This window comes from Clavelina lepadiformis, chromosome 6 (assembly GCF_947623445.1).
Source record: "Clavelina lepadiformis chromosome 6, kaClaLepa1.1, whole genome shotgun sequence".
Lineage (NCBI taxonomy): Eukaryota > Metazoa > Chordata > Ascidiacea > Aplousobranchia > Clavelinidae > Clavelina > Clavelina lepadiformis.
The window spans coordinates 1,754,399-1,780,945 of record NC_135245.1 but is presented as its reverse complement, the minus strand read 5'-3'; the positions used below and the strand labels follow the sequence as shown (position 1 = coordinate 1,780,945).

At 37.2% G+C, this 26,547-nt stretch overlaps 3 protein-coding genes across 3 annotated transcripts; 1 reads left to right on the top strand and 2 right to left on the bottom strand.

Annotated features, from left to right (window-relative positions):
- The first annotated feature begins 715 nt into the window (after positions 1 to 715).
- Positions 716 to 5,365, top strand: LOC143462206 (lysosomal protective protein-like). Its single transcript, XM_076960272.1, has 11 exons — positions 716 to 942; positions 1,388 to 1,496; positions 1,571 to 1,705; positions 1,893 to 2,057; positions 2,549 to 2,725; positions 3,060 to 3,215; positions 4,282 to 4,415; positions 4,488 to 4,563; positions 4,628 to 4,720; positions 4,870 to 4,974; positions 5,094 to 5,365. The coding sequence occupies exons 1-11, from the start codon at positions 749 to 751 to the stop codon at positions 5,175 to 5,177; spliced, it is 1,428 nt and encodes a 475-aa protein (XP_076816387.1). The 5' UTR covers positions 716 to 748; the 3' UTR covers positions 5,178 to 5,365.
- Positions 5,366 to 6,290: 925 nt separating this feature from the next.
- LOC143462202 (uncharacterized) lies at positions 6,291 to 16,086 on the bottom strand. Its single transcript, XM_076960268.1, has 16 exons — positions 15,787 to 16,086; positions 15,179 to 15,358; positions 14,816 to 14,977; positions 14,109 to 14,282; positions 12,962 to 13,069; positions 12,396 to 12,517; positions 12,026 to 12,147; positions 11,678 to 11,795; positions 11,156 to 11,260; positions 10,662 to 10,790; positions 10,514 to 10,574; positions 10,025 to 10,133; positions 9,822 to 9,864; positions 9,462 to 9,597; positions 9,152 to 9,288; positions 6,291 to 8,952 (listed from the first exon to the last, which is right to left on the bottom strand). Exons 1-16 carry the CDS (start codon positions 15,949 to 15,951, stop codon positions 8,157 to 8,159), a joined length of 2,667 nt encoding a protein of 888 aa, XP_076816383.1. The 5' UTR covers positions 15,952 to 16,086; the 3' UTR covers positions 6,291 to 8,156.
- Positions 16,087 to 17,186: 1,100 nt separating this feature from the next.
- LOC143462199 (unconventional myosin-XIX-like) lies at positions 17,187 to 25,270 on the bottom strand. Its single transcript, XM_076960263.1, has 20 exons — positions 25,081 to 25,270; positions 24,659 to 24,781; positions 24,418 to 24,520; positions 24,231 to 24,346; positions 23,941 to 24,096; positions 23,605 to 23,858; positions 22,862 to 23,031; positions 22,284 to 22,519; positions 21,703 to 21,819; positions 21,116 to 21,317; positions 20,783 to 20,904; positions 20,575 to 20,688; positions 20,317 to 20,496; positions 19,962 to 20,111; positions 19,545 to 19,652; positions 18,899 to 19,034; positions 18,561 to 18,715; positions 18,305 to 18,486; positions 18,044 to 18,183; positions 17,187 to 17,756 (listed from the first exon to the last, which is right to left on the bottom strand). The coding sequence occupies exons 1-20, from the start codon at positions 25,108 to 25,110 to the stop codon at positions 17,275 to 17,277; spliced, it is 3,276 nt and encodes a 1,091-aa protein (XP_076816378.1). The 5' UTR covers positions 25,111 to 25,270; the 3' UTR covers positions 17,187 to 17,274.
- Positions 25,271 to 26,547: the final 1,277 nt, after the last annotated feature.

The window sequence follows — 26,547 nt, the reverse complement described above, 5'->3', positions numbered from 1 at the left end:
CCAACAATGGCGCGATATTGACCAATCGACAGTGAAGCACTCGAAGCGATAACACAATAATTTCAACATGGCGTAAAATGTTTGCCCACTACATGTACTTAATGAAACATCGTATGGTGAAACATGAACATTATAAGAAACGCGCTGACGAGTGTCGATATGTCCTTCCTGCCATACAAGACTGCGTAGATGGCATCAATTGATGACGTGGTGGCCACAATTGGCATTTTTTCAAGCCATACATTCGTACTTCCGAAAGCAACATACCTTTCAATGCAAAAGTTTTTCAGTACAACTATATCGAGATAACTTTGATCTCGGGTACATTTTGTATTACATTAGCGAACGAGTCGCCTGTTGCAATTGAGTTAACAGCAAGGTAGCTAGCGACTTAGGCTACGTTTACCCTGCTTAATGGTACTTACAGAAGTTCCCTAAATTCGAGTATTGTAACTTACAAAAGTAAATTGTTTAACATAGACAAATGAAAGTTATATCGTACCAACAGACGGTGCATCTCGAATATCTTTTAGGGAAGTTGGTAAATCTTACACCGTGCGTTCGTGCAAACACAGCATTAGAAATATTAGGACCGAGAAACTTAAAGCATATGCACACATAAAGCTTGCAGCATAAAAAGAAACAGGAAACATCCATAATTAATGATATATACGGTGACTAATTGTTATAAACTATCGCTTTAAACGTGGTTTGGCAATAGACATCCTATATCCTTTTCAAAGGCAAAATGGGGCTGGGTAAAGTTTGGCTTGTGCTGCTCTTGTGCGTTTTGTGTGTCAAATGTCTGTCGGACAAAGAAATCTTGAACTGGCGGTCGTTGGCTGATAAAATTCAGCATCTTCCCGAACTCGATGAAATGCCAGAGTTCAGTATGTTCTCCGGATATCTCGAAGTAACCCAAGGAAAGAGTTTGCATTATTGGTGAGACTTGATACGCGTATATCCATACCATTACTGCATAACCTAACAACCGATCCATAAAATTAATTGCTTACGACAGTGCTTTTCAGCATTTAGGAAGACAGTTTGCAATTTTTTCGCAAAAACTTAATCCGCGCGATTAATCAACGTGGCTAAAGAACAGCCGTAAAGTTAAAATAAACTCACAAAGATTGTATGAAAAATTTTTGTTTTATTAATAAAAATTACAAAAACTAATTTTAAAAATTACAAGTAGTTAATGAATCTTTTAATAGTTTTAATGAATTGAATTAAAAAACACTCAATTTTTATCCGCACTACCGTTTATCCCGTAAGCGCTAATGCGTTGACATACTCGTAGGCCTGTCTCACTGGTTTGAAAGCACTGGTATTGTATTGGTATGCATGCGAGTAGGTTCTGCAGGAAACGATTTTTTTCTGATAGGTTGAATGAGTGCACCGACCCTTCATCCAATAAACTAATTATCTGGTACAATGGAGGACCCGGATGTAGTTCATTGGACGGTCTGTTTGCGGAACATGGGCCATACAAGGTTTGCAGAGAACCATCGACATGACTTAGCAACGGTAATGGCAAGACGACCAGTGCTTATATGTTTTGTCATAGTTTGGTTCAGATGGCAGATTGCAAAAGAACCCCTATACGTGGAATCGGCTCGCTCATACACTCTACATAGAGTCACCCGTCGGTGTTGGGTTCTCGTATAGCGAAAACCCGAAAGAAACTTTGGATGACGATAAAGTAGAACAGTTGTATTTCTTATCTTATTTTTTCCCTAATTGTTTTGTCAAAAGTGTTTTATGTGAACACGTGTTCTATAAGTTGACAGCTGTAAGTAAGTAGGTTATAAAATGCAAAGTCAAGAGCATTTACAATTTAACATCTTCTGTGTTTTGAAACGTTTCTGTTATTGTTTTCGCTTGCGTAGGTCGCTCATGACAACCGACTGGCTCTAGAAAATTTCTTCGTCAAATTCCCCTCCTATCGGGGATATGAGATCTACATTAGCGGGGAAAGTTACGGAGGGGTGTACGCACCGACTCTGGTGAATGAAATCATACAAGATGGCAGCTGGATGATGGACAATATCAGGGTAAAAATTTATAAAAGTGAAATTTTTTGATTTGTTACAATTTCCAAGTAGTCTGTAGCGGCCTGGGTGGTATTTTTAATACCATTACATCATTTCTTGCAAAACTGTTTTCTGGTTATTGATTGAAGTTTATGAAATTGTTTTTTGTCGAACACTTCAACTGTCGTTTAGATTAAAGGTCAGAGGTTGGGTTAGGTTAGGTTAGCAAAGGTTCTAAAGGTTAGAGTATTCTAACTGCACGCAACCATAGAGTCAGATAATTCAACAGGTAAATTAAAACACTCATAAGATAAAGTGCCCTTCAAGATAATTCAAAATAGTTTATCATAAACTATCACCCAGCCCCAATAGCAATTTAATGGTGAATTGTCTCATCCTTATCGCAGTGTAGAAAAATCGAAAATAAAACTAACCTTGTATTATACCTATTATACCTTATTGTAGTGTCATGCCGTCTTGTTATATAATTGATTTAGTGATGTAATAATCAGGGTGTCATCATCGGAAACGGCTTGCTTGACAGAAGATTGAACTCCGACTCGTCCGTCTATTTTGCCTACTATCATGGGCTCTTTGGAGAGTCCATGTGGAGCGAATTACATAGATATTGCTGCACCGAAGAGAGCTGCAGTTTCAGTACTTTCTTTCATGAGGATTGCATGATCAAGGTTTTTTGAGAAGGTTTTAATAGCTCACGAAATTACAGTTCCATGCCATTTTTGTTGCGGGCATTGTGACGTAATAATGTTACGTGACTCAGCGTAGGTCTTATGGCGAAAAACTTTGTTTTCCCTGTAAGTTTGTAAGTTTTGTTTCTAACATTTAAGTTTTTCCTAAGCGGACAACTTTTACGTTGAGTCATGAGATATCTGAACGTCACAATGCCCGGATCAAACTTGGCACTACAACGGGACTTGGAATATCTCAAGAGAAATGTCACCGTTAAATATTATCTCAAGTAGGCTACTTTGTTGTATTGCAAACATAGTTTTAACGCCACAGGTTAGTAAGGTGAATCACATCATGAACAACGAGGGCCTCAACCTCTACAACCTTTACGCAAATTGCGCCTCAGAATCTGAAGATGCGCGACTACGTCATTCCAGAGAGAAACGTTCAACCATTGAGGATCTGATTTACCAAAGTCCCTTAAGCATGGTAAGCGATTTAACTCGAGGGCCGGGGTAGTAATACACAGGCCTCTCGGTACCGTGGGTTCTTAATAGACAACTGTCTAAGATTGCCACAAAACTATTGTAATAACGCCCTTGTAACGTGTCATGCACCAAGGGCATATAAACAATTTTATTTTGCAATTTTTTATTTTAGCACAAACTGAACCTTTGCGTTTGAAGTAGGCCTACGATTACTTAGTTTATCAAAACATTCAAGTCCAAAACAAGTAACTGGTCAGACCGGCAATAAGTACCGAGTGTACTCAACGTCGGTACTCAAGTACTTTGATTTGGTATTGACGGATAATAAAAACTACGGACGGTGATGTCTATTCATTTCTTTATAATCATTTTTAGCAGTGGAAACTGTCGTATCTTTTATCATCGTACATTGTTTAGCATAATACTAAAAACCACGAGGCTATTAAAAAAAAGTTTGGATAGGCGATATCTTATGCGCTGTAGCTTATCGCTTAAGTATTAAATACGCAATCGTTAAAAAATAAGTGACGACAAACAAAAACCGATTGAATTAATTTAAAAACATTCAAGTGCACCAGAGTATTGATAAATTAGTACTCGAATATTTTCGAGCACACCAAAAAATAGGTCAAGTTCTGCAGATACAGTTCTTGACTCATGTAAAGCAGCTCTGTCCGATTCAGTAAATATGAGCCCAGGGCCGGCCCAGGCAAGCGCCGGGCCCAACGCAAGAGCTGATGTCTGATGGCTAAATGAGCTAAGAATGGTAGTAGTAATAATAATAATAATAATAACGTAAACCAAATAACAACTTTAAAATGCAAATCAGCTCTCTTCAAAGCTTTGCTTCGTGATATTTTCTCACCAGAACATTTTCTTTCCAGAAAAAAAGAAACACTGAGATTTAGGTAAATAAAACCTAAATTTTTATTTTTGTTTTTGTGCAAACCACTGCGGTGCCACAAAAAGCTTGAGGGCCCAACGTAGTTGCATCGCTCGCATGGCTTAAAGCCGGCCCTGTTTGAGCCCATTGTTCATGCCCGCGTATATTTGCAACGTTTTTCAAGGATAAGCCGGCAGAGCATTCAAACCTGAAGCTTGTCCCTGTCTGTTCCAATGCATCTCTCCTAACCTCGTACTTGAACAAGCCCGCCGTGCAGGAAGCGATCCACGTCCGACAGAAAGAATGGGAAGTTTGCAAGTAAGTATCGGACTAGGGGACGCACCATAAACGTCTGAAACGCTTCAATGAAGTTGATCTTTTACGTTGTAGTGAAGCTGTGCTCGCACTTTATCGAAAGATCTACGACGATATGACGTCAACAATCAAAGACATTATGGATTCGCTGGTAGGTTGTCTCGATGACTGTAAAAGCAAACGAAGCAAACGAGAGTAAACTCCTTATATTTTAGGATGACGTCAGAATGTTATTGTACTTTGGGGACATTGACATGGCTTGCAATTTCATGGGAGGAGAACAGTTCTTCGACCGGCTGGGATACGAGGTGAACCAATAACACGACTGAGTAGATTAATAAGTGAATTATAGTTAAGAACATAGCAGTTATACGTGACTTTTGTGAGCATGTAAGGCCGTTTGAGTGCCGGTTTAAGCCTTGAGCGTTGAAAATAGACTTAATCGATCTCGTTCAAGATAATGACACCGCGAAGAAAATGGAGGGCGTTCGCTGAGGATGGCTCCAGTCAAGTTGCCGGCTTTTGGAAAGAATACGACCGAATATCTTTCGTGACAGTGAAGGTCTGTCTTAAGGTTTTTTACCGCCATGTTTCTTGATGCCGTGGCATAGTGCTAGGCATTGAGTGGACAATAAGAATAAACCAACACAGTTTCATTCCTAAACTTTAATTTATCTACAGGGTGCTGGTCATATGGTGCCGACCGACAAGCCGAGAGAAGCTTACGTAATGCTGGAAAGGTTTCTAAACGAAGAACCTCTTTGAAAGCAACAATTCTCCAAATATCAATAGTGTATTTCATCTTGCCAGCATACTTTGTGTACAAACGTGTTCTACCAATAACTTCATCTTCACAAATCTTAATGTGTTGCTTATGAAATTGAAAATGTCAGTATGGTAGTAATATGTGTACCTGCTGTAAATTTAATGGACATAAATTGAGCTCCGTTGTACCAATTTTTGGCCAAAGAATTCCATTTGATGCAGTAAGATTTCCGAGCGTATGTAGGCCTAACTGGTTATAGCCTGTCGTAATTGCAAATGGTTGCTTATAAACCATTGTCGGCTGTCAGAAGATACGCATGACATGACTGAAAAAGAAAAAGGTTTAAATCAAATCGCCGCGTGGTAGTTAGGAGATAATGGAAAATAACTACGAGATGTGTGAAATGTATCAGCCTATTTTCTATACCGCAGTAAACAGTTTCAATTGCGAGTAAGATAAATATAAAACATTGTTCAATTACTCACATGCGACATAAGTTTTGGATGTGGAAGCACTGCTCTATCCGAGAACCCAAAATAAATTCCATAATGCAGGAAGTGCAAGGAAGCTTGATACCGCTACCTTGTGGAGGTGCAAAATCTTCCAGCTGTCCACCAAAAGCAACAAGACACTTCTTCCGCCAGGATGTGAGCTAAGGCTGACCAAGAAGTGAACGATGTTCTATTTGAATAAGTTTTCAGCGATTAATTAAAAAAAAAGAACTAAACGATAGTTCCTTTGAATTTGCTTGATTTGCTTTGCTTGTATCGTTGAAACGGTACCAACCACCACGAAAGATTTTTCATAATAGTGGGTGGCAAACACGAAGACGAGTGCAACCGGCTTCAGACGCCATTCGTAGATCTGTGAAGCGTTTTGTTTTGCAACCTTCAATTGATCAGCGTTTGCCGCAACATCAACTATAGATATAATCAATGACGTCGTCAGATTTTATCGCAACCACCAAAAGACAGGTTAAAATTACCTGTAAAAAGAGACAACTGGGTATATTTTTATACCGCATGTCCGTTTTCTATTGGGCTAACGAAGTGCACATTCACACTGAGAAGCCATTCGCTTAAGTTGGACTTAACCACCAGTAGACTCGTATCCATACTTCATATTCCACTGTTTATTGACGACGATTTGCAAGATTTGATAACATGCATTATTTCACAGTGAAATGTGTTGAAAGCTTATATCAGACAAAATATATTCATGCACTATTTTGTTTCTTCTTGGTCAGCCGTGCAGTGATTACAGGCCAGCAGCAAAAACGCCGAAAGGGAAATTTCCGGAAAGAACTTTCTAAGGTTACGGAAAATTCACGAAGTCGGTGGTAAATATTTTGAAGATAGTACTAGGGTTGGTATAACATAATTAGTGCACCATTTATATACGTATCTACGTAGAAAAATAATACTGTAGCATAACCATTTACCGAACGGTATCGCATAAAAAAAAACCGCTGTAAGTCAAAAACTATTGGGGTCTGCCCCCGTAGCAAAAGGACACTAGGGGGCAGTTGAGAGGCTGCTTTCGGCATTTCTGTTGGCAGAGAAAATAAAATAAATCTACACACATCAAAGAGACGTAGTAGATTGTAATCGTTACGTAAGCAGGTTCGTTTGTTACGTATCAGCAAACAAAAAATTAAAACCTACCGTCTATGATATACAGGAAACTAAAACACAAAAGTGCAGCGAATTAGGAAGGACACGATCGATAAACATAAAGTTGGTCCTTCAACGATCGCAAAAAATCTTTCACACAGCGTTGTTATTTTGCGTTAAATGATATAATACTTGAGTGCTTAGAAAGGAAAACACGAAGGTTGACGATGAATCATAGCGGAAATATGCAAACAAAAACTCTTTGTACCGTGTGCGATTGTAACTGCGATGTAAAATGGTTTTTGTGACGAAAGCTTTGTTGAAAATAAATTGTAAAAAACAAGAGGCAAAAAGTGACGTAAGATGAAACGTAACAGTGTTCGTATACAGGTCGTATGAAATAGTACCGCAAGATTTAGGTAACATCCGGTGGTATTACATGACGTCATATGAAACGTAAGCAACCATTCTCTGTTGTATCAAGCAAAAGAATATTATAGAAAAACACGTTTGTTCGAGAAAAATGAAATAGAAATTTGTTCAGAAAATAAAACTTTACAATATCTTTAGATCTGCAACAAAAAATGAAACTCTGTTCAAAATGAAACAAACAAGTGACAACGTAAACCATCAAACGAGCACATAGTTGTGGAGATGCGGGTGCTTTGACAGTTATTTCGTCCATAAACAACAAAAGTGTTTGAGTGAGGATGGTGAATAACAAACTCGATGTGGGTTTCATTAATTTATGAGCCGAGTACAGTACGTGTGAGATTACGGGTGTTTAGAACGTGCGAATACGTTTTCAATAAGTTAAACACGAATTGCGTTGGTGTGAATTACGTCTCCATTATTTACACGGGAGCAATTCACAAGAATGAAAAGGACGGAATATCGAGTTGTCGTCAAGCACATTCAGAAAGTAGCTACAGTGCCGTAGAGAAGAGAACATAAAAATTAACCAAAATACTCGATTTGATAAGAACACGATTCACGATTATCAAAATACATGAACTTTTCTTCTAAAGTACTGTTGAAAATACTTAAGGTAAAGAAAAACACTTTTATAAGAAATCTCTATGTACAAGTTAATTTGAGGCTGACAAAAGAAGTTATCGACGAAATCGGTCTCTGCGAATAAATACAAACACCTTTATAAGTGGTCCTTTGTCATAGATAAGCAAATATTCATTGGAAAACCGGCATAAATAATACTGGTAGAAATGCACCCCGATAGTGCACGCAATGCTACGTGTCTGTGCTCGCTAATCTAATCCTGTTGGCGGCATAATCTCCTAAACGATGCTACAGTGGTGTTAACAAACAAACAAACAAAACAACAAAAAGTGCGGTTGGTCACAGAAATTACACCCACTGGGGTTCGCGCGTATTTGAGCCTGAATTTGGGGTCATCGGGTAACCGTTTGGGGTGGATTCGACCCCCGAATCGAAACAGGGACTTCCCGCCAGTCCGCAAGATTGCAGGATGTGGGAAGGTAGCCTCGAAACAGTCTTTGATCTTATGGTCATGTTGCCATGGAAACCGGAAGGCTGTTCGTTCATGTTGTTATCGTAGCGCTTCGGCGACGAGTTATAGCTGGGGTTACCAATTGCCCCGTTTTGGGCCTGGGGTTGGGTCTGCACTGCTGTGCACCTTGCGTTATGCAAGGTTTGCCCCGAAATCCCCGCCGAACTTAATCCATTTTCTCGCTCGTAATTCTCGATTGGCACGAAGGCCGATTTCTGCGCCAGAAATTCGTTGTTAGGGGAATACCCTGATGCGTGCAAGGGAGCGGGGTCGAAGTTCATCTCATGCTCGCTGGTGCGTGACTTTTGCGAGAACCGGCTTTGGTCATCTCCAGAATACAACGCATTGGGATTTAGGAGCCGGTTCAATTGGGCCTCTAAAGAAGCCTTAGATTGTCTGTCGTTTTCGAATTCGTCTGCTGTTTGCTGCTGCTGAGGTTTGCTGTGTCCGTTCATGAATGACTTCGAGTTCGACTGAGTTTTAACCGACTCGATTTTAACTCTTTCCGTCGTTCCCGTCCGACTCGGTTTCTTCTCAGTCTTCTCATCGTTGATGTCAATGCTCCGACTAGATAGTGACTGTTTCTGGAAAGAGACCGGGGTCGGGATCCGGGATCGCTGTTCGCTTTCTCTCCTGGCAAGAAATGAATTTAAAATTGTAGAAATTTTGGTGGAAAGTAAATTAACGCAAATTAACGCAAAACAAGACAAAATGTTTTTCGCTGCAAATGCTTATAATCAGCAAGCACTGCTTTAAAAAAGGGACTCAGCAAATGTTAAAAAGCTACTACATAACAGAAACCAAAGCAGAAAGTGACAGAACCAAGACTCACTTATCCTTCCTTGCCCTTGGCAGGGAACTGTACCCGGCTGGATGTCTCGGAGTGTTTGGTTCAAGCAGCCCCCTCATGTGCTGGGCGACTTCACTGTCTTCATTATCTGTGCTCTGGCGCTGGGAGCGATCAAAGCTCTTTGAAGTAAAAGAAATCAAGTTGGTTAGCTGACGGGTGCAAGTAAGCAATCTACACCGATCATACACGGTGCAAAGACGTGTGTAAGGTGTCAGACCTAAGCAATTCAACAATTATCTAGCATTCCAGCATGCAACGATGCAACCTTAATGCGCGCGAAGAGCGATCTTACATCAATGGAGCTATCTAGGCTTGTGTGCCTTTCATGTTGCAAGGAGAATTGATTCGAAATGCATTCCTTCTCCAGTGCGTGTAGGATTTCAACTTCGCGACTTTCAAGCTGATCACCGGTTGACCGGCTCCTTAACCTAATAATGATGTTAAATCAACAACTTTGTAACAAGAATGTCTGATGATCCTTCGCGACGTTATTAACGTTGTCGCAATTTCAAATTTTTTAATTTTAAAAGTCAACGTTATAAGCATGCTGGGTATAGATATTTTTTATGTCAGTTCATAGAAGCTAGTAGGAATGCTCTTGTGAAAATGAACAAATTCAGACAAACCAACTTTAATTCTATGCATTGATTACCTGTTGTCTTTGGCTGGTGTCGTTTTCAAGGGATGCGTTTTATCTGTCAATTTAAAAAAATCAATATTCGTAAAAAAAGAAATACAATTTGGTTTGTGATCGATGCTTTACATAAACTTGTAACCAAAGTTCTACAGCATATAACTCCAACAAAAGATTTAAGAACACAAAACTTGCAATCCACAAAGCAATTTACAACTCACTCAGGTTCGGTTGAACGCTGGTGCGTTGTTTTGTTCTTGTGTTGCCAGCGGCAGGAATAGGCCCTGGTTTAGGTTTCGACAAACGATTATTCAAGCTCACCATTGATTTCTGGGCATAAAGAAACCGTGAGTGTATGTCAGTTTGATATAAAAAATTCTCAAAACAAGAAAGTACAACCAAGTATTAAAGATTTTGCTCGTTATTTCGGCTTTGTAAGCCTGACCATGGCATTATAGAACACAAGCTTTTGATAACCAGTAAGGCAGTAATCACGGTAATGTACCCATGTGTGTAATTTGTTGTGAGGTTGCTCTTTGTAACTGGTTTGGATTCAAATATTACTTTATATGGCTAATTATGATTTGTTGTGAAAAATAAAGGTTTATCAAGTGCTGTATGTATGAAATTTCACTTGGGTGTATATTCGCGTGGTTGCAATTCCAAGGCCACCCGAGCTTTTATCTAATGGTAACTGAGAAAAAACTCACGCTTCGGATTTCACTTCTGTCCGTTGAGCTCCCTCTTTTCTTGTTGTTTTGTGACAAACTCCTGAACAACATCAAAGAAACAAGAATAAAAATAGAATAGTTTCCACAAAAACTTAATGAAAAACTCAAAATTCATGTCATCACATACAGCCGGGACGGTGTCACCGAACGCTGGATTTGATGGGACCCCTTTTTACTTCTTTGCACAACAAGCAGATTGTCCTGCTGTACTGAGCTCTTTTGTTGGATAGGTGGCGTGCTCTTCGGCCGACTAAGCCTTTACAAAAACAAAAAAATATGTTTCGCTCTGAGACTGAAGATATTGCGCAATAGCTTGGCAATTTTAACAGAATATTTTTTTCTATAAGGAAACTTCTAAATTCTTCGGCTTTGAACTTAAACGATTTACACATTTTAAAAGAGTTTTTAGAAAAAAGCTTACACAGCTACAACAAAGCTACTGTGTTCAAAATAGCACACGGCCTAAATACATACATACTTACACATTTAACACCATTTAAAATAAAATTAGAAGTAAAAAGATTAATTCAAAGTAAACAGCTTACTAAGTTTTCAACTTAATCCAGACCTTTAAGCCTATAAAAGCATAAAATTGATGAGAAACTTTAAACCAATTCTTACCTGTTAAAAACATCTGGCTGCAAACTTAGTCGTTCTCGTCTACTGGTTGCTGGTGTTTTGACGGGAGATTTTGCACTTGCAACTGTGTATCTCTGAGGAGTCGGTCTAAATACCAAGATTTCAAACAATTATCAAAACAGTCTGATGAAATAATTTATATTTTCCTCGGAAGTCCCTTTGTATGAGTTTATATTGAGCAAATACTTTATCTTGTGCAACTTCCGTACAAAAGCAACATGACCTTTTTGTCTCATAAGGGAAACATTTCTGGTGTCTCTTTGCCACTATTCACATTGAACGTTATCAAAATATGGGACTGTTTGTGTTATGGCAAACATAACATTGGACAAAAACCACAGGCTAGCAAAATATTAAATGCCACAGTGTGTAATACAAAAACATTTCATCACATTTTTACTTCTACTACTGTTCCTGCATAATTTATTGTATCAAGTCATTGTTATTGATTAGTGTTTACTGGGACTGCCTCGATCAATATCCAATTATCACACTTCGCATAACCTTTCATCTGTTGAAGTTGTGTCCGATGAGGAATGCCTTGATTTGCTTGAAAAACGCCGCCGATCCGGACTTTTATCAAGCCTGTTGTTTTCAGTTATATCAAGAAGGTTATTCGTACCTAAATAACAAAACCAAAGTTAGCGTTAATCGAAATTTGATTAACTGATGTTGTAGAATGATAATTTCAAGGATTTAAAAGAAAAAATATACAGTATTTACAAACAAAAGTGAATGGATTAAATATTACACAACACTGTGTTCCATATATTAGATAAAACCAAATACATGACAACCCAAAAAGCAAGCACAGAGCTGTGGTGGTTTATAGGTAAGACGAGAGGAACTTACTTCTGGCAAGTCTGGCTGTATTAACCAGCTGTTTATTGGTCGAACTTCTTCCAAAATTACCGCTTGAGTTTAAAGTTTTCGGCTGTAAGTTTGGGCTCGGTCCACTTTGGGTACGACTGTGTCTGTTACAAAAATATTTAGATGACGATTTACGGAACGGTTCAAATTAGCGTTAAATTTACAAATATTCAAAATCCAGCTGAATTTTTATATAAAAGAAATTGCTTGACGTAAAATAAATAATACCAACTACGCCATGGAACCATCAAACAAATATGAGAGATTGAAAACTTGTTTTCTTTATCACAAAGTTAAATAAAACTTCTGCTTTTCAAGATACTAAGCAAATGTTCCAACTAAATCCACGTACCTTGGAGTAAGCGTTCGTTCAGTTCGGTGACGCTGGCACCTACATGGGTCGTGTTTGTTCAAATAATGTTCAAGAGTGTCCCATCCCCCACCAACCCGAACCATGACATGTTGGCGTAGAATCTAGTAATGTTATCACGATAAAGCAACAATAAGTTTGTGAGGTATTGGAACACTGCTAATTCATTGGTGTCATTTATTTTACTATGACTTGAACCACATAAATGGTTAAGTGTTTACAACAACCCCGGAATAGCAGGGTCATAAATGAACCTTCAATCGCAAGCATAGTGTTTGCTAAATAAACAGGCTGGATATTAGTTGTGACATTAATGATAAAAAAGTTTTTTAAAGTCCAATATTCGACGACTTTGATCAGCAATGGACTAAATTCAGCTGTGTTTGGCAGACAAGCGGGTTTACCAAGTTCAAATAAAGACTTCAGCAGAGAATAACTTCAGGTGTCGTTGTAATAGCTGATAGTAAACCCATAAAGCAATTAAAACAGACCTCATAAATTGTTCATAAAATGAGCTTGTCAAAAATGATAAATTATCTTTTTCTTACCCTCATAAAAATCAGATTTGCTGAATCTCCAACCTTGTATTTGCCGTCAGAAACCTTAACCATTGGGAACTGGCTTGGACATGTGCACATTCCAAGAATATATTGGACCTATTAAATATTACAGATGATTTAATAAAACACGCCAGCTAGATAACATTACAACCAAAGTAAAAACATTATATGGAACAAAATTTTCAGTAATTACCGTGCAATGCAATTATGTTGAAATAAGCACATTGCGATGAAATTAGATTGATGGGGTTTAGAAAACGGTATGTTTTGTTTATGCTATCGAATTTCTCGATTACAAGACGAAATAAAAGCAACCTTTGTAGTGGCAATAGTGGCGACCTTGCTGATAGTAATGAAATCACTGGGCTTGGGTGGTGACAGATTTAAGTGAAGGTGCCATTGTCACCATAGATACCTTTTTATTGATGATATTTATAAAAATATAAAGGTTGGATATATTTAAGTTTGTCCACATATGGTTTTGTTGTCCATACAATTGATAGAGGCCCTTGCGTGGGTCTCCAAATTGTTAATAGCAAAATATTGCCGATGGTAAATTTATAGTAAAGCATAACCAAAGCAGCCGACGAGTAGTCTAACTCGGAGTGAAGTTTTATTTGATCAATTTTCGGGCACCATTGTTTGGTTAAAAGTATCACAAAAGCGTGTTGTTATTGGGAGCCCTTCAACAAAGCTAAACCACAAAAAGGAATTCTCACATGTTTGTACTGTACTCAGCATGTACACAAGTTAGTAATAACCTGAGGCTGGAAACCTTACATTTGCAAACAATAACTCGGGAAAGATTATCCCTCGTAAATCTTTTTCTCTACTATTAGGACACACTCATAAATGGCTAACCTATAAAACTCGTGTCATTACAAAAGCATGTTGAAATTACGCACTCTCACTACACATAATACCAGTGTTATTATAGCACAAGTTTAACAAAGTGGTTTAAATGTCGCACAACTTGTAGTTGTAGCAAAATAATAAAGTATATTGTAGTCATCTCAGAGCAATACACCACATTGACGTAAACATCATTGAATGAAGATATTTACGTCATGTGCATACTACAGGATAATATATGATAGCATAGAATTCGTTGTATATATCCACAACATAGAAATACCATTTCATCTAGCGATTTAAAGTCGCACGTCACTTTTTGCTTGACTGGGGCTCTTGGTGGGGGTTCATTTCGTTCCTTCGCAACTTTTTCAAGTTCAATTTCATTGTCAATGTCCTCTTCCATCTGAACAAGCACGGGGGCGGGAACCCCAAATTTGCTGCCCCTTCGAGCTACCTGTTTCAATCAAAATAATTTGAATAGACTTTTTCATGCAGATTTAAACATGAAAACAAATTAAATTTTCTACGATTAAAAATATTACATTTAAATTTAAGAGTGCTATATATTATGTTTTTGTTTTTATTCATTAAAATTTTCAAATTTTTCATGTTTCAATGAAGGCAATCTGGCAGAGACAGAAATAACACAAGAATGACCGCAATCTACAGATTTTAAAAACTCCCTAACAACTGAAAATATTTAGGATGGCAATAAAGTTGTCACAATTTGAAATCGGGTAAACGAAGTCATGAGTTTGACCGGTGGATCTTTCACAACTCATACGTATGTAAGCAATCAATAAACTGTCAAGGAATGGAGCTCTAATGAATGTATGTTGAGTCAACATAAGCGCAGTTGCTACAAAGGTTGAACGCAAGGGTTGTGTGAGGAGCATTAAAACACAATGGAACAGGGAAAGCGTCGCCCCATCAATAAACCTTGTCATTTATGGCAAAATTTAACAGGGTTTCATTAACAATAAGTACCTCAAGCAAGCAAAGGATCACATTCTTTTCATTGTGACGTAAAACCAGGTCATTGGTCTCGAACATAACGCTTTCTGGAATTTGCAACTCGTTTCGACACCAACCGATGAAATTGGCGATGTTGTCACGAGCAAAAAAACTGCTTGCCCTTACGTACCGGCCCTGTAGAAGAAAAAAAATAAAATCAACTACTGTGAATGAAAAGATCCAAATATCCATCTGAGTTAGCAGATAAACCAACACATATATACATTAAATGGAGTTCAAACAATGTTTGTTTTATTAAAAATCCATGGAATTCACTGGTTATTCAAAAAATAAAGATATATTTATGATATTTTTACATAATAAACTTATACTAACCTGATTGTACGCTAAAAATTGTGACGGCACTTTGGTTAAGCGCTTGTGGTTAATGTTGATGTTATTTTTGCGAATATATTCAGCACATGTGGTGATATTGTTGGCGTGTTGGCAGAGTAAAGTTCCAGTTTCAAGCATGTTAAAAAAATTCACAACATTGATTTCAACAGCGTACAGACCCTGAAAAATAAAAAATTTAAATAAATAACTAACAATGAATATACATTAATTAACACAAAATTGAATAATTAAGATTAACTTCATGCAAGAAGCAAGTTAATTTTGAACTGATACATAGGCTAGGTCATGCAATGTTGGCACTTCCCAGCCGTCAGATTAGAAAATATGGCAGTTTTCAATGAGAAATAGAGCGTGCAGAGACAAAGTTTGGCTTGACAGCAAACACTAGAAATTCAAGTCTTCGATTATTAGATACAAACTGGCATTTAAACAACTACCTTTGCTTTATTTGTCTTTATAAATCAACGTGAACACGGAAAAGTTCAGTGTGCATGTTCGTAAGTCTCATACATGTGTGTGTACCATACTTTCCACTACGGCCCCGCTACTTCAGCACAGATATAGAACCAAGTACACTGTAAACTTACCTTTAACCAGTCAGCTAAATCTTCTCGCATAGCGTACAGGTACTCCTGATTTGTGCTGTATGGACGGACGCTTTGATTGGCAGCATGGCTAATAATCCGTTTTCCTGAAATGTCGGTCTCAACTAAGGTTGACAACAGTTCATTTGAGTTCACCGCTGCAGTCATTTTGGGAAAATATGTCTTTTGTCAGAAAAAAAGGTTACATGGTTCAATCCGAACTGCTTCAACAGCACAGCATCAAACTATTATCAAAAGTACCTTGAGGCTATGTGCATTGTTAATCTGTAAAAGGTAAAATCAAAATAAAATACACAAGTAAGAGCCAGGCCATACAGTTTGTAAACAAATATTTACATTGACTAAATTGTTGATTCCACAGTTCTGGCAAATTTGAAATGGCTGAATAATGATACTGATAGTTAAATTATAAGGGTTTAGTGCAGAAGTGCACAACCAAATGACGTCACAATTTGAATAGCTGGGATCTAATATGCAAAAGCATCCTATGGTTGTGTACTTTTGCACTATTACTATTGGGTCTATAAGGTATAGACCCAATTATAATTTTACCACTTCATCAAACATGTTGTACCATTCGCAACGAAAAGTTTGCAGTGTGCAGGTGTGCGATCCCAACCGTTACTTTAAAAATAGAAAACAGCAAGCCACGTGTATGTATGTGTACAATTCATAGTTGCTACCAGCATATTCTCTTAAAAAAAAATTTCATCAGCCGATCAATTTGCTAACTTTCCAATCTCATACAGTCTGCTTGGCGTACTTTAGTCATACTCATAAAACTATCCTGGTTTATACCAAGTAAAAAATACTTGAAAACAAAGCAGTAACATTAGATGTTTTGCGAGACCAAGCCTACTTAAAATAATCGCTGGTTTCACGTAAAACATTAAAAATACCCATAATTTCATTGAAATCAGCGAAGTGTGATCTTTGATTTGATTGGATAACTGATACCGGTAAGTCCTTTTTAGTTACAGAACACAAAACCACAGATAATAAAATATGTGCTCTGTTATGGAAGCTTAAAATGCTATTCTCCTCATTCCCACGAGCCGCAACGTTCAATTGCATTGCGTAAGTGTCTTACTGTAACTACATCTGTACATGTCCAACACTAACTATGCAGAATGTACTTGGACTGAAGCTTCCTTCGTCTGGGCCCACTACGACAAGCATGAATGAACGCTGTGGTAACCGTGACCACTCAACTGGAAACAAAAATAATTCTCGGACGCCCACTGACGGACATAAATTTTCATCTTGCACTAGTAAAAATCTGTTCCGATGCTAATACAGCCTTCTGAACGATCTAGCAACTTGGTTTTAAGCTATAACTTGTCACCTCGTTTGGGTTAAAAGGATAAAGCACGACAATTAGGTTATATTCTGCATAATCTCAGTTTTTATTAAAACGCGTAACTAGAATACAAATGCAAAACAGCACCTGCGCAATGGTCGAAATGAAAGTCACGTATCATGAGCTTTCGGTGCAACATTAGAATACGGTAAAATGCATGAGCGCGAGGGAGATTTTGATAAGTAAAATTCATCTGTATCAGATAAACTAAAGGAGTTAAGAGGCAAAGTGCAAACCTCAGAATATTCAGATGTGAGGCTAAAATTGCTAGAAAACGAAGAACCAAAGCTATTTTGATAAAACGCATGACAGCACGGAATTTCCACAGTTTGAGTGTAGCACCTGCTAACTAAGTCTAATGGTCGCTTAAAACACATGCACAAAAGATGTAAACTCATTAGTGTCATCGAAGGAAAATAACGAATGATGTAACTGTTGCCGGACCAGGAATACCAAAGGAAAGTTTCCGATTTCGAAACCTTCTTTTCGGCCAACGTATCGGTCGTGTTATGAAGCGAAGCATATTGAACATCAATCACATTGACCGCTGGGATTTTGAACTCACTTTCAGAGCCACTTTCTTCAGTCGTAACTGTCGATCAAAAATAGCATAAATGAAGGCTGTTGAGTTTGCATTTATAGAAAAAAACAGTCCCCTTTTTGATGGCGATGCTAAACTGGCCAACGTCTTGTAACATGTAACAGTTCCTTGAACTTTATTTAACGTTACTCCAAAAACTAAGCCACACTTTCAAATGTATCCATAAAAACTGTAAAGAGATTATTGACAGATCGCAATCTAAGCAATGGTATCCACTGTATAGTAGATATGTGCAACCGTAAAGGGCCCCCTGCAAACAATGGAACAAACAAACCCACCATTCTGCAAAGCTGCAAGTTCTTCCTGTTGTTTTATCCTGTCCTGCTTTCTGCTGACATATGCGAGCCAGGCCTGTTGTATCACCCTGGAGGCGTTGTGTCTTTTTCTGGTTTTAACTCGCCGTTCCCTGGCACGTCTCCTGGTGCAGTAAAAAGCATAATTGTGACATTCAACGCTATTCCTGGATATTACTGTGAACCGCGGCAAAACCCAGTTCTTAAAACAAAACGTTAAAACGAAAATTGGATTGTTTTAATTACGTAATGAGCAATCGTAATCTCCAAGCTCTCTGGAAAACAAGGCAAGCATTTTTTCTTTCCTCCAAGATCCTTTTTCTGAGTTCCCGACATCGCTTTCTATGACTGTACGACAACCAGGCGACTTGAATCTTTGTGGCACTGAAGTTCATTTGCTGTGATCTCTCGTTTTCGAGAATCTCGTACTAAAAGTTAACATTTAAATTGTAAACAATAACGGAACAGGATTTTACAAAGATTGTAAAAACAGAAAATTTACCAAAATTGAGGATAGAAATATAAAATTTTTTCCAAACTTCCAGGATTTGGCTCTTTCCAAATAAGGATATTTCCAGCAAATGAAGTTCAATACCCAATTGCACGTTTCTTGAGCCGCGTTGTATTCAATTAACAAGCTATCTTTCATGTTCACATCTGAAAAAAGTAAATCCCTTCGTTGATAAACTCAAGTTAACAAATTTTTTTTTCGCTATTTTTACAAACTTCCTCATGTATATCAAATTCTCACAGAGAAATTATTCTCTTTTAGATTTATTGTTTGTTTTTATTTTGTTTTTTTTTTTGAATTCTTTGGTCTGGTTATAAACATCAACTTACAACCCATCTTCTTTTTCTGTTGGAGTAGGAAAGAGAAATGTGAAAGAAAATGTGGATATGAGATTCGGTGTGGATGCAAATGGCCGCATATCTGAACAGTCTCCACGACACCGCTAGATCTTAACTGATCCACAACCTTCAAATTAAATAAAATCAACCACTAAAAGGCATCAATGTTTGCTTGGAACAAAATTAGATCACTGATAAGCGGTGAGTAAAAACATTTAATAAGGAAACTGATATTTGTTTGTAAAGCTCACTAATCTTATCAAGAATATTTGTTAAGCAAGCACTAGGCTGATAGCTTGCTAAGAGATTACTATCTCTGTAAACAGTTTGATGAAAACCAGAAAGCAATTCTGAAGGACTCCAACGGAAGGGGCAATAACTGGTGTGGAAAACTTGTTAAAGAAATAAACACAAGTAGCAAAGCAAATAAATGCTACTACGTTTCTGTGATCGTTCATCATTGGTTCAAAATTAGTATACAGTAAGTGAAAAATTTTGTTGTATTTAAAAACCATCTGAGAAATAGTGATTTGGTAGTAATTACAAGGCAATGTTATAAAATAATTTAAATTTGCTGTGTAATGTTACTGTCAATTCCACATATAGTTTCAAGAATCATGATTAAATTTTGACTTACATGAAATGAATCAAATTGGGAGGGAGCAGAGATGTTATTCGGCTTGATGCAACGAATGTAGTGACAATTTGTTGATGACAGTGTTGTTAGAAGTCCGTCAAGTGATTTCTGGAGCAAAATAGAACAAGCCATATTCAAAAATAAACATTAAAATTTAATCACACTTAACAAAATCTTCTTTGCACTTCTTTGAAACAAACTGTTGGAAAGAAAAAAATAACTAAAATAGAATTGACATTCAAACAACTAGCTATCATTCTAATTGCAAACAGTAAAGTTAATATTTGAATGCAACTATTGGCTCTGTTGATACCTATTCAATTTCTGCTGCCAAGAATTACCACAGCTGGCAGTAGCATAAGCATTCTAAATGATAACTTCACATACGATACAACAGAAGCATGTTTCACTTTAAACCTTAAATTCAGTGAGGACAGTTTCCTGTGCTTTGCCTTTAGCTGCTTTCCCCCGTGCCAGTGATGCTTGAACTTTCCTGGAAATCAGATTTTGTACGAACTCGTTTCTGCTGTTCATGAGAAGGTTGGCTATTTCGTGTGGAAGTTCGTCCTAACAAAACAGTTAAATTTTGATTGCGGTCACATTAATGAGAAAAATTTCTTTTGTATACTGCACAGTAACTTTTTTATGCTGCTTAGTTATATGAGCTTCTGCAGTGCAGCAGCCAATCTTGGCTGAGTTAAATCTGCAGCCATCAATGCAGCTGTGGTTTTATTTATTTCACTATGATGTCGATGTATCGTCATGAACTCACCTTGTTTTTCATGATCAGTTGATCAGTGTCATAAGTCACACTCCCAGCATAGTGAAGGACAGAAAATGCAGGAGTGGAAGTTGATATTCGAGGACGACAGATGTGACCATTGCCGAAAAAATGCTCGGAAATTCTATCTCTTAATTGTGAAGGGTTGCTTGCTCGATTCAATCTACATTCCTAAAGGCAAAAAATTCGTGAAATTTTTGAAGGTAAATATTCGGAAATACTCTTGTAACGATTCCAATGTGGATTCACCTCATTTAAAAGTGCAAATATGCTGCTGCGCGGCGATTCCAAAACATTCAGACAACTGACTTTGTTGTTTAGGTCAAGGCCTTCCCAGGACACCCCTTCAAGAGCCAGCTCTTCCTGAAACAAAAATCAAATGGTCTATTTACCAAATAACAAACTTACTGAACAACAGGTTCTTTTTCAACTTTTCGTACATATTATCATGATTTACCTGCTGTAGCTTGAGAAAGTTGCTGACGTAATATTGCTGAAGTTTTTCGTTGGCATAATTTATGCACAACTGTTCGAGACCATTCTCATGAAAGCTCTCAAATCCATAAACATCAAGGAGACCTGTAATGTCAAGCTTTATTGAAATAACGATCAACGCTTCTTTTGCAGCAGAAAACAGTGCTGGCTGTTGTCACTGGCTTGTTATTAAAATTGCAGAAAGGCAACTCACAGTTACATATTTACGTTACTTTTAAGATCACATCCAACTGTAAACTTGATCTGACCATGAAATTTCATTAATTTGTTACTGACCACTGCGACCAGGACTTACCAATAAAGCTACACGCTTCGTTTGGGGGAGCACAGAGATCATTTCCAATGTGCTTGACTAACCAGAGGAAGACTTGTTCGTAGAGATACTTCATCAGAGCATCACGTCGCGAAGAGCATTCTTCCCTGGTGCAAGATCGTTTGAAAATGCTGCGGCGTTTGTCGGAAGATCCTCCCGCTTGAATTTCACGAACTGTAACTGCCTTTTGTGACAACACCAATTATGTATATTGGTCATCAATATATGGTTTATTTTTTTATTGTTGGTAACGTTTATGGTTACTGTTTCTGCCATATGGTAACTATTAATTATATACCGGTAATGGTAACTTGTCTGCTTTCAAGAAACATGATATATATATATTGAAAATTGCTCAAATGAAATTCACGTTCGACAAAGTTACTTCCACGGAGAAGATGCTGACAAGCAGACAAGAGGAAAATAAACTTACTGACCAGTGTATTGCGTCCATTTAACATTATTCAACAAAACAGATGCTGTGGATTTTCTTAGTATTGAAATGTACTATGCAGGGGTGAAATAACAGTAACATGTATCAAATGGAATAAAATCGTTAAACTCCATACTTGCAAAAGACAGTTGATGGGCACAGCCAACAAACTTGCAGCATGCTTTCCATTTGATTGGCAGTCCGCTGTCAAACTGCACGGATTATTCATATCGTCAGCTCCATCAAACAGCAACTATGGATGAATGAAAACAGAATAGTGAGTAGCCAGTGAAGGTGCTTTCCTATCATTAATACAGTCTGTTTCTTGATTAAGTAATTATACGTTCAAAAACTGCATTCAAGTTAACAGAATTTTGGATGATTTACATATGTAACTATAAGTGTTGTAATAACAAAAAATTCTCAGCTTGTGAATTAATTCTTGTATGAACCAACGTTTCGCAAACCCATGCAGGTGAGCTTCGTCAGGGCAGATTACAATAAGAGAATTAGAAACATATTTGAAAACTACAAACATATAAAATTACCTAGATACGAGTGAAATAGTTAAGTTTGCGAAACGTTGGTTGATAAAGGAATTAATTTACCAGTTGAGCACTTTTTATTATTGAAATTATGCCTGGTGGCAAACATAGTATAGGTGTTATAGCTTACTTTTTCCAATTTTCAACACAAACACACTTTAGGACAACTTACCCTCTCCAAATGTAAAATAACTGATAAAATCTTGAAGATCTGAGATTGCATTTTATGAGATATCCCAACACTAAGCATTGATTTGCAAGTTTTTTTAAATGCTACGTCGTCGTCCATCTTGTCAATATCGCATTCCACGTGGAACTTATCCTGATTGAGATCTTCATCTTCTATCTCGTCGAGGGAAGTCAAGCCATCAACGTTATTGTTCCAGTTTTGATTGAATGTTCTGTGTTCTGAAAAATTGACAATGATACGAGAAATAAAATCTTTTACAAAGTTATTGCAAAAAGTTATCTTTAAATCTTCACATCCTGATGTGAGCTATTCTACACAATACCACCGGCACACTGTTGATGGTTTAGTCAAATCAAAATATTAAAAATAAAGTAAATGGTTTCTTCAGAAAAATGTACAAGACTTATCTGACAATATAACAATAAATAGCTTTTAGTAACAAACTAATATCGATTGTATCATTGTAACTGAGGTTACTGAGCCCCATGACAACTATCATCTCTTCGCTTTTATGTAAACATCCAGATTGAACAAATGTGCTTTGATGAAGAGTGAATTACCTTGGAAAGAAACTTGCTTAGGAAGTTGCCATTCTTTCCTTTCCTCTGGAGTGCTCCCATAGAACAATTGCGGAAAGATGTGGTATGGCCTCTCCGAGCTGGTGTGATTGGCAACACGAGTCTTTTCAAGCAAATAAACCTGTAACTTGGCACCCACTATTGTTCCACTTCTGTGAATAAAATAAAATCTGTTGAATTGACAAGCAGAGGTTTGTCAAATTACTGTTTTTGTGAAGCTTCAAATGAAATAGCCTGAACTTATAACACAAATATAACGAAAATAAAATGCTCTGGAATGGGTAGAAGAAAAGTAAAAAAAGATTTTGGACAATATAAAATGTTCAACGATCTTGGCAGATAAGTTGGGCCATAGTATCATACTAACAATGCAACAAAAATCAGAACGCACCGGCCTGCAACACACTGCTCAACAAGGCTTAGTTAAAAAATCAATGCACATTTTGTTCAAAACACAAAGAGGTGGCCTTGGAGACATTTAAAGAACATAATTCCAATTGCATTTGCAGTAAGTTAGGCCTAGTAGCATCAATTAGATATTAATCAAAAAATAATTGCATAAAAATTGGGTTAAACTCTCTTACCACTCATACATCATTAACAAAATAAATTATAAATTATTATGTAATTATTACCAGTTACTGTATATAAAAAATATTGCTAAAAGCTAGGTTTCTTACAGTACAGGAAAATACCACAGGAAAGCCAAGGCAAAGAGCAATTACCGATCGTACTGAAGCTGAATATATTTGCCGAAGCGACTACTGTTGTGGTTGCGTGGGGTGGCTGCATTACCGAAAGCTTCGAGAATTGGGTTGGAGCTTAAAATTCTGTGTTCAATCTGGTCGCCAACAAATGATTCCGACAACATCACGTTTGTTAAACATCGTGAATCACCTGCCTCTGGTTTGCATGAGATTGCGGTCGTGTCGATTCCAACGACAGCAAGATATCGCATCAGACAACGCACTGTCCATGTCTTAAAACGCGTTAAAATAACCAATCAGATGTTGGCCATAATAACAAAACACAGAAATTTTATGGTTTTAATTTTAGAATACTTTGCCAGCCCCACTTTCCCCGCTTATAATGATTGATTGGTTTTCACGCTGCATTCCTGCCAACATATGGCGTAATGCTCTTTCCGCAACACTGAACACATGAGCTGGCATCAATCCAAGTTCAGAAAGTGATGCGCTGTGGTAAGCGTGAACTTTCTAAAAAAACATGGCCAATCATGTGTCAAACCTTTCACATTTACTGCATGTAAACAAAATCAAATTTAATACAAAATCTTGTTAAATTTGTATTATTTTCCTAGAAAGATTTGAGGGTTAATATTCCCAGTTACTTTGGCATTAAATAATTCATCCACGTCTTGGAAAGGATTGATCGCAAGAATCGTTCCAGATCCCAAATTAGTGTAATATATTCCAGCGTAGTACGCTTTGCGTAGGAAGAATAAAACTGCAATGCAAAACAAGAATCAAGTGAGACCAGTGCAACTACTGGTAGATAAAAATCTCGCATATAAACACCAGATTGAGTTGACAATGAAGCCATCTTCGAAAGGTCTTTGTAGATTTCTTCATTCTGCAAGTCCTCATTAAAACTTCCAATGGATAGAATGGACAATTTTCTCTGTATATTATAAAAATAAATTGATGTATTTTGAACAACTAAAGGTTTTTGGTTTGTTATATATATTTATCAACTTGTTAGTAAATGTCAAATAACTAACAAAATGTTTGAAAAATTAAGAAAAAGCAGTCAACACACTCTTTTATCAATAACTGCTGTTTTTCCTGATAAGTACGAAACATGCAATTGTTTTTGCGAAATATCAACAATTCTTGCTGGATGCCAAACATCATCTGGATGGTCAGTCCACACCCACATGTCCTGCCAATGGCAAATAGTACAAAGGATAAGTTGTTTACTAACATCAAATATCATAAATCATTGGTGCAACCGACAAAATAAATGTTTACACGCTAACAATTAAAAGGAATTATAGATTTCAAGGGCGAACAATATTACAAAACAAGCAGTTGAACTTTCTGCGTGGGATCTGTTATATAAATTATTATCATCACTATAAGACTATTTAATGAATAGCATTACATACAATAGGCTACTTATGAAAAATATTATTGTGCAAAAACCAAGAGAAATTGCTTCAAAACAGTGAAGCACAATACCTTTTGGTAAGCAAAGGTTTGATTGGTCATATTTCCTTGTGATGCTTCTTAGTTATACAAAATGTAGCTTGGCATAATTATCAGAAGCCATTGAACCGTGACTTAAAATTTTATTTTCTTGCACGATTCAACGAATTAATGATATTTCTTAATTGGTTAGCACCAGTAGCTTGCACAAAACTTACTACAGGTACCTGCAGACAAATAAATATGCAAGTTTTTACCACACAAGTTTCATAATCGTTCATCACCCACGCAGTCAAGCTCAATGTTTCGTAACCCCTTATATTGCGACCCAAATTTGTTCATCAAGTAGTTTGGTTGGGCCGTCAAAGGGTTAGAATTAAGTTAAGCAATTGTTTTACTTCGAAACATTAGACAACTGAGGCAAAGATAAAAACTGGCAGTGTCTGCGTCACATTACTGCATTATTTCCCTTGTAGTCTTGTTGCGTACTTGTTGTGTAATAATAGACCATCTCACATGTCATAACCTTTAGTAACAGAACGACAATCCAGATTGGAAAATTTTCTATTGGTTATATTTATCAGTATAGCTTAAAGCAGGGTCTAGAATACGTAGCCTTTAACGCACACTTATGATATAGGCTCATACAGTAGTATAACGTAAGTACAGAAATACAGGCTATCAAATTCTAAGCTTGTCAAAATAGACTTAACATCTGCATACCGGTGTCGAATTTCAAATTATTTCACTGAGAAGTTATAGATCTACCACCACTTATCTATAGTTATCAGACTAGCCTGTCTGTTACAGAAAACATCGAAACACCAAGTCGTATGGGCTACTACTAACTTCAATTGTAAGCCTATATGAAAGATATAGGGCATAGGCCTAGGCCCTAGGCCGGGGGTGTTCAAATGGCGGATCTCGATCCGGATCCGGATCTTTTCAACTTTTTGTCTGGATCTTCCAATGTAGTCTTGAAACAATCTTGCAGCTATAACACACTTCACTTTGGACTTTTACAAAGTTATAAATATATTGTAGGGCTGTAGGCCCTACAATGTAGGGTACATTTACATAAATAAAGCACCATTAAAATTAAAGCATGTCCAATATGTTTACTATTCGTATTTAGTGGATCATCATGTTGTCAGGTTTGGTTGTGGTGGATCATGCCAGAAATTATTTGAACACCCCTGGTCTAGGCCATACATTTTTAATTTGTCTTTGCCATGTTAACTAAATTAAAAATCTGGCCAATGGTAAGCACGTGATCTATCATGCGTGACCTCATAACAGGGGAATTTGTTATTCGGTCTGAGAATTTCATCAGCAGTTTGACAAAAATGACAAATAAAAATATTCTTGATAAAGGAATATCGTTCTAAAGTTGCCTTAACTTTGCCGTGGTGAAGTAAGAGTAGAATCGCAGAAATTTAACACTTCTATGACATAATTTTAACCGTCTTTCCAATCAGCAAATAGATTTAAAACTGAAAC

What these genes read in the sequence shown, in the direction of transcription:
- LOC143462206 (XM_076960272.1), top strand. Translation starts at nt 749, where the DNA reads ATGGGGCTGGGTAAAGTTTGGCTTGTGCTGCTCTTGTGCGTTTTGTGT. An exon ending in GGAAAGAGTTTGCATTATTG is followed by an intron (nt 943 to 1,387) that starts GTGAGACTTGAT and finishes TTTTTCTGATAG; the next exon opens with GTTGAATGAGTGCACCGACC. An exon ending in GGATGATGGACAATATCAGG is followed by an intron (nt 2,058 to 2,548) that starts GTAAAAATTTAT and finishes TGTAATAATCAG; the next exon opens with GGTGTCATCATCGGAAACGG.
- LOC143462202 (XM_076960268.1), bottom strand. Translation starts at nt 15,951, where the DNA reads ATGACTGCAGCGGTGAACTCAAATGAACTGTTGTCAACCTTAGTTGAG. An exon ending in TCGGTGACACCGTCCCGGCT is followed by an intron (nt 10,575 to 10,661) that starts GTATGTGATGAC and finishes GATGTTGTTCAG; the next exon opens with GAGTTTGTCACAAAACAACA. An exon ending in CCAAGGGCAAGGAAGGATAA is followed by an intron (nt 8,953 to 9,151) that starts GTGAGTCTTGGT and finishes ATTTCTTGCCAG; the next exon opens with GAGAGAAAGCGAACAGCGAT.
- LOC143462199 (XM_076960263.1), bottom strand. Translation starts at nt 25,110, where the DNA reads ATGACCAATCAAACCTTTGCTTACCAAAAG. An exon ending in CAGCAGTTATTGATAAAAGA is followed by an intron (nt 24,521 to 24,658) that starts GTGTGTTGACTG and finishes TATAATATACAG; the next exon opens with AGAAAATTGTCCATTCTATC. An exon ending in ACAGAAAAAGAAGATGGGTT is followed by an intron (nt 18,716 to 18,898) that starts GTAAGTTGATGT and finishes TACTTTTTTCAG; the next exon opens with ATGTGAACATGAAAGATAGC.